Below are 12,366 nucleotides of genomic sequence, written 5' to 3'. Positions count from 1 at the left end.
AGAAAGTTCAAGTTTTCAACTGCAGACCGGCTATTTTCAAATGGCCGAAATGCATGTAGGGCTGAAGTGAATAATGTATGTTTTGTAATAATAATGAACATCTACAAAGTAACTAACTAGTAACTAAAGTTTTAAAATAAATGTAGTGGAGTAAAAGTGCAATATGTTGCATACGAGATGTGGCGAAGTAGAAGTAAAAGTATTGTACGGTAAATTGGAACTACTCTTACAAATACCTCAAATTTGTACTTGAGTACAGTACTTAAGTAAATGTACTAAATGTTACTATACACCCCTGTCCACATGTCCCTGTCCACATGTCCCTGTCCACATGTCCCTGTCCCCTGTCCACATGTCCCTGTCCCCTGTCCACATGTCCCTGATCCCTGTCCACATGTCCCTGTCCACATGTCCCTGTCCACATGTCCCTGTCCACATGTCCCTGTCCCCTGTCCACATGTCCCTGTCCACATGTCCCTGTCCACATGTCCCTGATCCCTGTCCACATGTCCCTGTCCACATGTCCCTGTCCACATGTCCCTGTCCACATGTCCCTGTCCCCTGTCCACATGTCCCTGTCCACATGTCCCCTGTCCACATGTCCCTGTCCCCTGTCCACATGTCCCTGTCCACATGTCCCTGTCCACATGTCCCTGTCCCCTGTCCACATGTCCCCTGTCCACATGTCCCTGTCCACATGTCCCTGTCCACATGTCCCCTGTCCACATGTCCCTGTCCCCTGTCCACATGTCCCTGTCCACATGTCCCTGTCCCCTGTCCACATGTCCCTGTCCACATGTCCCTGTCCCCTGTCCACATGTCCCTGATCCCTGTCCACATGTCCCCTGTCCACATGTCCCTGATCCCTGTCCACATGTCCCTGTCCCCTGTCCACATGTCCCTGTCCACATGTCCCTGTCCACATGTCCCTGTCCACATGTTCCTGTCCCCTGTCCACATGTCCCTGTCCACATGTTCCTGTCCCCTGTCCACATGTCCCTGTCCACATGTTCCTGTCCCCTGTCCACATGTCCCTGTCCACATGTCCCTGTCCCCTGTCCACATGTTCCTGTCCCCTGTCCACATGTTCCTGTCCCCTGTCCACATGTCCCTGTCCACATGTCCCTGTCCCCTGTCCACATGTCCCTGATCCCTGTCCACATGTCCCTGATCCCTGTCCACATGTCCCTGATCCCTGTCCACATGTCCCTGTCCCCTGTCCACATGTCCCTGTCCCCTGTCCACATGTCCCTGTCCCCTGTCCACATGTCCCTGTCCACATGTCCCTGTCCACATGTCCCTGTCCACATGTCCCTGATCCCTGTCCACATGTCCCTGTCCCCTGTCCACATGTCTCGTCAAGTAAGATGTAAACATTGAGAACTGATTTGACGTGAGGGGAGGGGAGGCGGCGATCAGATCAGAACACCCGAACATTCTCTAACGGCGAATAATAATAATACCGCCGTCGATCCAGAGCTAGAGTAGAAGAGTTGTGACAAGTCAAAGATAGTAGAGAGATGGAAGATGGTGTACTGCAGTGACAGTGTATACACACCAGCGTCACTGACAAGCAAACTTACGAACTACAGACTGGCAGCCAAGTAGCCTAGTATCCTACTAGCCTTTATACATGTAGGCAGGAAGATGGCGCCCAAATAAGCCAAAATCCTACCGAACGTGTCACCATGCTCTCCCCCTATCCACACTTTTCCTGGGCTGTGTGTGCTCCAGTTCCTGTCGATTTGATCCAATGAAAGCCAATGAAACTGGTCAGATGACCAATGATATCCAATGAAATCAACAGGAACTGGAGCACACACAGCCCAGGAAAAGTGTGGATAGAGCGTCGCAGTCCCTCCCCCTTTCAGAACAACGAGTGGCCCAGGAAATAAATCCCAATGCATTTTTCCCATAGGAATTTCTTAAAGTATTTATTTAAAGACGGTTACGCCGCGGACAAAGCCAACTCGGATCGTGACAAATCATGACAATGAACACAATGTTTTGGGCTGATCAAATAATTTATAAGAAGAAAAACAAAACAAATAGTGTTGTCTCCTGCCTTTATTTTCTTCTTTCTAATGATTTGATCGGCCCAAAATATTGTGTTCATTGTCATGATTTGTCATGATCCGAGTTGGCTTTGTCTGCGGCGTAACCGTCTTTAAATAAATACTTTAAGAAATGCCTATGAGGAAAATGAACGGCGATTTCTTTTCCGGGTCTCTCGAGGGGGCGGGACTGCGACGCTCTATACCCCCCACCACCATTCAGCCTGCCACCTCTGGCTGGCTGAATGGAAACCAAGGGACATAAACGTGCATGGTGGCAATGAAAGGCAATACCAGCTAACATCTCAGGCATGTCGTACAGAATCAACATGGGGAGAGAGAGAAAGAGAGAGAGTGAGAGGGTTTGTGTGTGTGTGTGTGTGTGTGTGTGTGTGGATGTGAACTGCAAGTCATAGAGTGCCACCTTGCGCCTGGTTGATTACTCAGGAGTTCTCAACCTGGGGGTCGCAATCCCTCTGGGGGGGCCGCCAAATTATTTTGTGGGGGTCCCCAGATTTAAAAAAAAATCGCAACTCAATGGCTGGAAATGGAAATTAAGAGTTTACATAGTACACATAGTCAATGCATAAACTGATCTGGTTTCAGAATTTATTTATGATGTATTTTCTCTATTGGTATTAAGATTATTGTAACGGGGGTAATTGTATTGGGGGTGGGGCTCATTCTTTCTTTCTCTTTCTTTCTTTTAAACAGCAGATGGTGCTCTTCGCCCATGTGCTTCCGATTAGGTTTTGAGATTTCACAATTTCCAGTTTTCCAAGGTAGTGAAACAGTCTTAATAACGAGGAGCTAGTACTTATCTTACTGAAAGAACCATTTGAAATGTCGATACAATGCTTTCTACAAACTGTCATTCAAATAGAGAATGATTTGGCACTGTCAAGTGTGAAATGTAATAGCATCTAGCAATGAGGAAGCCATAAACACAAAGAGCAGGCCATGGCTGTGGATGTTCAATATTATATACTGTACAATTTACAATTCAGTGGCGTGCACAGATAGACACTAGGGGGTGCTAGAGCACCCCCTGCCCTTATTAAAAAAAAGTATTTTTTTTTCCTTAATTTGTAGTGTGTGGACCATGGTGACATTGATCAAACCTTGATAAAAAAACGCTTCTACTATATTATTTAGGCCCCCCCACAATCTAAAGCTATGTTTCTAGGTCAGTGGTTCTTCGAAAGAAATAGCAGACCTACAAGCTCGTAGCGCGCCACTCGGTGGCGCGCTATGAGCTTGTAGATCTGCTATTTTTCAATAGCTAAAGCACCAAAATGGGTTCCCGCCCCAAAATGCGCTGCACAAGGTGCCCTTTTTTCACTTGAGCACCTGCCCCTCTAAATGTCTGTGCACGCCACGGTTACAATTTATGGCATTTAGCAGACACTCTTAATCCAGAGCGGTTTACAGTAAACAGGAACAACACATGGTAAATTGTAATACATCAAATACATGAAAATAGCCATCAAGAATCATACGTAAGCTAAGAACCTAACATCTGTCTAACAGTGGAATATCTATATAATGAAATCTATAAAGAGTGTTGGGTCAGCTACATGTAGCTTAACTTGCCCAACACTGGTTTTAATTATTTATTTGGTTGTTTTTTTCCAGTAAGAATTGAGGCTCGAATACCTGCACGTATAGTGTAGTAAGCAATAGCTCTATTGAAGTTAATTGATAGGCCTATTAGCTATGGTTCGCTGTTATCTGCAGTGTTGGGCATGTTAACCTACATGTAGCTGACCCAACACACAACGCACGCACGCACGCACTCGTTCTTCACCATGTGAAGAACTCATCTAAAATGCCAAGAGAGGAATGGAAACAGGAGAGAGTGATAAGGCTTCATCTTGCCTATGTTTATGTAAATATATTTATACTTCAGTGCTGTGTGAATATTTAGACCCATGCAGAGCTCATTTGAATGTGCACGCTTTACTGTCACATGCACTGATCCTTATCGGCGACGGAAAATGAACAGCTCAACAGAAACAAAACAGAAATAGCAGCAACGAGTATCCTACACTACACATACGATTGCAGAAGACATTCTGCAATCCCATGGTGGGAATGCAGGCACCCGGACTCATTTATAGCCATTTATTGTGACCGTAGGTCGCAGATTACTATGAAAACCTGCAAAACCTGTCAGTGACTCCGTCATGCCACCATATATAGCCGTCAGTCCGTCACGCACGCAACCCTGTACACTCAAGACACTGCCCCAGCTGCCACCCTTAGATCTCCATATATGGAGCTGACCTGTTCTGACATTCCATATTATGTTGGTCTGACCGTCCTCATCAAACCCTGTACACTCAAGACACGCTCCATATATGGCCAGTACAGAATTCATACCATATGTTGATCTGACCACCGATGGCAAAGTGCCAGCGCTCGCCCAGCAGTCTGCTGTCACCCAGGCGGATGCGTGCAGCCGTGCACCCGACCTCCCCCTTCAGGGCTACAAGCTCACAATGCCAAGCTTGTATATCGGCTATTTTCAAATGGCCGAAATGTATATAGGAAGTGGTTATTTTATAATTTAAATAAAGTAACTAAAGCTTTTAAATAAACGTATTGGAGTAAAATTAAAATATTGGCATAAGAGATGTAGTGCAGTAGAAGTAAAATATTGTAAATTTTACTAAAAAAGTACTCAAGTAAAGTACCTCAAAATTGTACTTTAGCTTAAGTAAATGTACTTAGTTACTTTACACCACTCTAAGTACTAAGTAGCCATGTAATAAGCGTGAAAATGTACAGTGAGTCATTATGGGAGGGGTTGTATTTACAATACAATCATGCACATACCGTAATCATACTGATGTCCTTTAGTTCACCAAGCTATAGAATGTCTCTCCATTCACTCATGGACATATTCCAGAAACACATACTGCTGAACATGCATGTGTTGAGTTAACTAATTGAGTTAAATGTGACATTCGGATGGAGAACCTAATGTCCCATGATGTTAATGCTGTCATCCTGTTGTGTAGTCGGTAGATACCATTGAATGGCACATTAACATGTTTTGGTCCATTTTTAATCGGTACTATAGACATTCAGGGACATTATTGAACAATACAGAATAACATACAATATATATTCAACATAGTTGAATATAGTTGACCTTCATTTTGCTCACCGGTTTAGTGGCCTTGTGGTTAGAGTGTCCACCCTGAGGTTGGGCGGTCAGGGTTTGATTCCACGGCCGGGTCATACCAAAGACTACATGAAAATGGGACCCAAAGCCTCCGTGCTTGGCATCAAGGGTTGGATGCCCGCGTCAACATACCCAGGGGGCGTACTTGAACCTCAAGTTGTTACACGCTAAGGAAACAGGAGATGACATATGGCTCGTTGATTCCCAAGGCGACTTACTTACTTACTATCCATATTTATTTATAACAACACTGTATTTATATATAGGCCATATACTGTACACCAGTGGTTTTCAACCAGTGGTCCGGGACCACCAGTGGTCCTTGACGTGGTTCCAGGTGGGAGAGTTGGTAACCAAATGGACTCTTACAGATCTTGAACTCTTGAGAGTGCAACCTAATGGTACCACATCGATATACAGCATGGAATTGTGACCAAACAGTTTATCCAACAATAACAAAATAAGTTTTGAGTCTGAGAGGCTAAATCTCAAATGGTGGTCTGTGGCTGAAATGCCAAATAACTAATGGGCCTTGATATGAAAAGGGTCGAATATATATATATATATATATACCACATATAGTTGTGTATATATGCTATATACTGTGGATGGACTACGGAGTACGGAAATAGCGTTTGTTGACCACCAAGACACACACACACACACACACACACACACACGCACACACACACACAGACAAGGACATCCCATGGCGCGGAATAAAATGTTCTTATCTCAGATGAGATATTTCTGAGGCTGCATGGCATTAGATTGATTACTAATTAACGAACCCTTTCACAACAGTTGCCATGGGTTTTCCCCCTGCACTGTATCCTGAAACTCAATGCTATAACAATGCATATTTGACAGAGCACAATGTCCTTGCAACCTGCTGATGGATTTTGGGTGATTTCCAAGCTTTCATACCCAAGCAGTCACTATGTGACACCTTCTATGACGATGTGGAAAACAAAAGGCCTCACGAACAACAGAGGCGTCCACAGAGGTCAAGCGGTTATTGTGCAACTTTCTTTTATGCTTGTAATGAGGATTGTGCTCTAACCAAGAATAGTGACCTTGCTGCTTAATGTTCTAACTGAGAAGAGGTGCATGCAAAGAAACTGCTGAAGTGTTCCATTCCAAACAAATAGGCATTATAGGACCTCCCTCCGAAGACCACTTGGCCTGTGAAGTCAACAATCCAGCGAGGTGAATTTATAGAATACTGGATAAATTAACAATTTTTTCACTCTGTACTGCATTTACTACCCTGTAAGCAATCATAAATCTCTGCCCTGACGTCTCCACTGTTAAATCAGGTGTTAAGTGCTACTCTTATACAGTGAAACAGATGGTATAACTGATACTACACTACACAAAGATAATGTGTGTAAATGTTGGTGATATATATAGCTTAATCATTAGGTACGATCTTCTACTTTCAGAAAAAATAAATAAATAAATAAATAAATATATATATATATATATATATATATATATATATATATATATAAATAATTAAAGGTAAAATATCTGATCTACAAGCTGTGATATCGCCCTGCCCTATTGCCTCATCAGCTGCTCTCTTTCCCTCTGAATAGAGTCCAAATAGTTTGTCAAGATCTCACATCACAAACAAATAGTTTTCAAACAGACAGGGTGGATTTATCATAGTCTCATAAAATACTGAAGAACTAACAATACCAGTTTATGTCAAATACTGTACTGTAACACAGTATTAGAACACAACATCTACTGACAGTCTGACATGAAACTATAAAGGGTGAGTTTTTACAAATTATCACACCGGATTTTGCCGTGTACAATCCTCTGTTGAAACATGGAAACTAGCATAAACTGCAGGACTTCAAATGTAGCCTATAAACTCTAAAAATATAAAAAGCAGTGTGTGGTTATAGTTGACAAGCAGTGTTGGGTATATTACTTTATATTTGGAATATATTTCTTATTACCTTAATTTGTCAAGTAATATATTGTATTACTGTCTGAGCAAGACAATATATTATTATTACTATTACATGTATATTACTTTTTTTTAAATGCTCAAATCGAAACAATTAAATATTTAGTATAATTATAAATTATACATTGCGTAGACCAGTGGCGTATCTACAATAGGGCGAGGCCAACCGGACAAACACCAGACCTGAGAACTAGTGGACAGCGGATTGGCCGTTGCGCGTATAAAGCGCGACCCTCAATCACCCATTGGAATGAGAATGCATGCCTTTCAGCCTGTAGTGTACTCATCTGGCAGCCGGGATGACACATCTTAAAATTGTATTCCTTAAAACGCTACTGGCGTAGACCTACCCCATCCTACTCAGCTATGGACAGTTAACACAGGAGCTAAATGTATTCCTTGAATTTATGGAAGCCAATAAATGATTTGATGACAAATTATAGAAAATACGTCATTCTTTAACTTCTGCAGTTGTCACATAATGTCACAAGACAGAGCCACGGGCAACGAGACAGACAGACAATTGTTAAGTATTGTATTATATTACAAGTTACCGTATTCCGGTAATATATTACATCATATATTAAGTTACGTAGTGTTAGTTACCCAACACTGTTGACAAGTATAACATCACTACCACAGATGTACTGTATGCAATGGAAACCCATGCAGAATATATATGAGATGATATTTTAGCTGACCATTAGAGACTCAAAGAATGTACACAGGAAAAACATGCTATAGTCAGAACACTGCTGTGCAAGATGAAGGTAACCAAAAATGCACAAGCACTTTCAAATAATAATAAGCACTTTATGGCTTCCATATTTTGTCAAACAAATTCAACAAATTTCAGAAATTCACTAAAATAAAAAACAATAAAAAAGTGAAAATAGACAATATACAATATACTAGCTCATATAAGTATGAAGTAGGGCTTGAGTGGTTAAATCAAAATGTAGGTTTTTGACACATACCCCAAAAAACGAAGGGTGCAGTGAGTCACAAAGAAAAATGTATGTACATTTTTAAAGTTGCTTGTTGAAAATAATAAAAATGTGAAATGTTTTTCCCCTTGCATTACCATGCTTGGTCTTATGGACAAAGTATAAATTATGCTCAAATAAGGGGTTCCCATTAACCACACTGCCAGTGTCAGCACATGGCTGTAAGCGGGAACACAGACCTCTCAGTATTATCCAACAAGTCATAAACAATCCTTTTCTACCTGGGCGTCGGGAGCAATGGATGCTCTGTGTCGCGTCCGGTAGCAGAGTAAATCCCACAGCGTGTACCAGAAATAGGACGCTATCAGACGCATGCCGTTCGCTAGCCAAACGCCTCTGCCCTTCAGACAGTTCTCTGTGGGTTTCATCTCATTGTTGAAGCTTCTTCGTCTTTCTTCTACTACTAGACCCTCCATCTATATCCGTCTATTCCTGCTGGCTTACAACTCCCAAGGGCTTGCGAGTGGAGTGGAGATGTTGGGAGATGTCAGAACACGCCGATTAGGAGGTGTTCTTGAACTTCTTGGTGTAAGGAGGAACGCCCAAACATTTACACAAGCTCCACGGCTTATCTGATAATTCAGAGTCGTCGTCCCCCCCCCCCCACACACACACACACACACAAACATGCACTGACCTATTTTTTTTACAGTCTATGGCACTTACACATGCACACGGACACGCACACACAACTATCTCATCTCATCGCCAAAGGACAGGCAGCTCTTATATGACACAAGAGTGACAGGTGACAGTAATGGGTCTTACAGTAAGTGGTTGCACTGGTTGAGAACAAACCATTAAAATAAAAAATAAACGTCACATAAACTTCACAGCAGCATTAATGTTGAGAACAGTAAGATTTAATACTGAACATTTAAGAGGGTTGATAAGCAATCTAGTCTGTCTGTCAGTGTGTAGACATTTGGATTGTGAGGTAAAGAAATAGCCCTGAGCTGGTACTATTAGATTACTGCTGCAAATATCACAGAGACAGACACTCGTGTGGGGTGTTCCTTCCAACTGTTTTGATTGGCTTAGAGGCCTCTACACTACAGCAGAGGCATTTTCTTATGGGATTGTGATTTGCATCAATAACGAGCATAATTATGTAGTATAATAGTATAGGCCTAGTAATTAGCCTATTGTTTAACTGACGTTCACTTACATTTATTATGTTTTCAAAATATGTGATATTAATGATATTTAAACCATTATGGGTCTGTACTGAGAGTGTATAAATGGAACCAGATGGACCCTTTTGGTTACATTTGTACACTCACTTGGTTGAGAATCATTGCTAGAGCCGTAAAAATCTTCTCTTATGGGGGTCCCTCGCATATATTTTCAAATGGGGGTCCACGGGACTAATTAGTCAATTTGGGGGTCCTTGACATGAAAATGTTTGAGAACCACTGGTGTAGACACATTACTGGAGGATCACCCTGGCTCAGGAGCAGTAGTGGAAAGTAAGTAAGCATATTTACTCAAGTACTGTACACCTTTGAGTTACTTTTACTTTACTTGAGTATTGTCCAATTTTGAAATGCTTTTACTTCTACTCCACCACATCTCAGAGGCAAATATTGTACTTTTACTTCACTACAATTATTTGAAAACTGTACTAGCTACTTTGTAGATTTGAATTAGGTCTATTATTTAAACTTTAGCTATTTGAAAATAACACAATGTGACCGTTTTGAGCTTGTAGATCTGCTATTTCCAAAAGATTTGAATACATTTCATACGTATGATACCTTGTGAAATGGGACATTCTGCATAATGAGTACTTTTTACTTTTGGTACTTTAAGTATATTTTGATGCCAATACTTTTGTACTTTTACTCAAGTACATTATTTTTATTTCTACATTGCAGTATTGATACTTTTTCCTCCACTGCTCAGGAGGCAACTTGAACACTAGGTGTCACTGGTCAACAATGTAAGGCAGCTCTAATGCAACTCTGTGTGGAGTTTGCATTGGTTAGACCAGTCATTAGTCCTACAACCTATCTCAAACCCTCACCCTAACCCTAACCTCCCACGGGGAAGCACACCTAAACCTAACCTTAACCCTTTCCCAACCCTTAACGCACCCCTCACCAACCTTATGTCTAACCAATGACTAATCTAAACTAAGGATGCACCCCCCCTAGGGTAGGTACCCTCACAAAAAAAATGCCGTTATAGAGTACCGAAGTCTGACGTCAATATCGGTAGAGGGCGCTAAATCCACCAGGTACATTTTTATTTGCATTGTAATCCCCATAGGGGGATTATAGATAGCCTCATATAAGAACTGTGTTTGAAAAATAAACAAATCCTCCCAGCCGTTATACACTCATATGGATATGAAGAATCAACTGACTGAGAGAAAACACTAATGTTACTGCTGCTGAATTAGTTACATTTTCGCTAGAAACGGACTGTATCAAATATGAGTGACTGACTGTCGAAAACGATACAGAGACCTCCCCGACAATATCGCCAAGACAGTTTGTTTATTTTTGGACCACAATGCTTATATGAGATGATTTTAAGAGGACCTCATGAAAAGAAGCAGCTTGGACTCCTCATGCATAGGAGGTAGCATGAGGTCAGTCCGCTGCCCCCCGAGGTTGGCAGAGGAAGTGTAGCGCCCAGGATTGCATTAGATAATTGACATTGGGTGAAAAAATGGGTTGCAAAATCGTGGGATAAAGAATTAACAATGTAATGCAGCTCTGATAATTGTCATGAATTTGATCTCACTAAAGTGTAGTTGCTTTTTGGGGATGGATTGAAACACAGAACAGATAATGTAATGTAGTGTAATGTATGAACTATTAACAGATAAATATACGGTAAGTATCATGTACAATCTGTCACCAATAATATGGGCATACATCTATCGTTCATGAACTATTACGTATATGCCAGAGTGTCAGCCGGCAGTGGGACTATGGATAAATACGTAATCCATCTCAATTGTTCCTTGCCGGATTGTATTTTGCATTAATTACACTAAGCCTTCCAGCAATTACTACCTGGCTTTCTTGCTTGATTTGATTGAATACTATATTAAGAGTTTTGCAGAAAAAAAAGGCACAGGAACGTGCAGTTCAATACAAGGTCTGCTAAGAGGATTTATAACCCAAGAAAGCTTGTTTCCATTGGGGACCTTCATATATTATTCAATTCATCTGAACATACAGGGTGCGTTCGGAAATGCGCCCTGAACGCACTGGTGTGCTCTCTTGTCGTTCGTTTATTCAGTGCACTCGGTGTGTTGTCGTTCGAAAATGCAGTGCGCTGCGCACCGGGTGTGCCGAGTGCCCGCACTGAGCGACCCTACCCTGAAGCTGGGGTCGTCCGGTGTGAATGCGTCACAGCTGTGGTCGTTTGTAAATAAGGCACACTGAACGCACTCTGTGACACTCTGTGACGCACATTCCCGGTGCGCATTTCCGAACGCACCCGTAACGACATACAACTTCTGAAGTGTCCTGTCTGATCTGGATTGTGGTTCTCTGCCAGATCCCTGTCAGTTACTAGTCAGTTACGTGTATTCATCAGGTGATTTAGTGGAAGCATTGCGTGTATTAGTAAGATCACAGTCAGAATGCCGCTGGGGCAAGCTTTTCCGGGAATCTGGCCAACGCGCCAATCTGCCGCGTGGATGGAGCTTCATTTCCATCCACCAGCTGTCTAAAAACCGGAAATGACGCAAAAGACAGCTTATTTTGTCCGCGCATGGAATCTTAGGTGTGCCCAGACCCCATAGCGGAGGAACTGGTGGTGGTAGAGTAAATTGTCTTGACACGATGACTTTTGTGACACAGAGCTTTTTAAATATTAACCCAAAATACAAAACCTGAGCTAAAATCACTGTATGATGTACTCAGTCACTGTGTAAAGGATACTTCTTGATTCCCAAAACATGTACATTAGAGCAGCAACTATCGATGATTTTATTAAATGATCGAATATCTGTATTTTTTTTCTATAATCGATTAGTTCGATTAACTGTTGCACCCCAAATTTACATGAATTCATAGCTATACAGTTAAGTAGGCCTACCTTCATTTCCCAGAAGTAGCGCATGGTTTCCACCCTCTCCAGATACTGAAAGAAGACCAGCTTCATGTCGTC

General features: G+C 41.9%; 1 protein-coding gene across 2 annotated transcripts in view; it reads right to left on the bottom strand.

Moving 5' to 3' along the window:
- The window catches only part of mylk4a (myosin light chain kinase family, member 4a), a 35,200-nt gene extending 26,397 nt beyond the window's left edge, over window positions 1-8,803 (bottom strand). The window contains exon 1 of one of the 2 annotated variants that reach the window (XM_083782091.1): window positions 8,457-8,803. In XM_083782091.1, coding sequence (XP_083638217.1) covers window positions 8,457-8,651 — 195 coding nt within the window. In that variant the 5' untranslated portion in view covers window positions 8,652-8,803. The remainder of the gene's footprint in view (window positions 1-8,456) is intronic. The other variant, XM_083782092.1, reaches the window with a different exon arrangement.
- Between the last annotated feature and the right edge of the window lie 3,563 nt (window positions 8,804-12,366).

Source organism: Protomyctophum parallelum (assembly GCF_964188405.1).
Source record: "Protomyctophum parallelum genome assembly, chromosome: 14".
Taxonomy (NCBI): domain Eukaryota; kingdom Metazoa; phylum Chordata; class Actinopteri; order Myctophiformes; family Myctophidae; genus Protomyctophum; species Protomyctophum parallelum.
The sequence above is the reverse complement of the archived record's forward strand: the minus strand, read 5'-3'. Positions and strand labels throughout refer to the sequence as shown.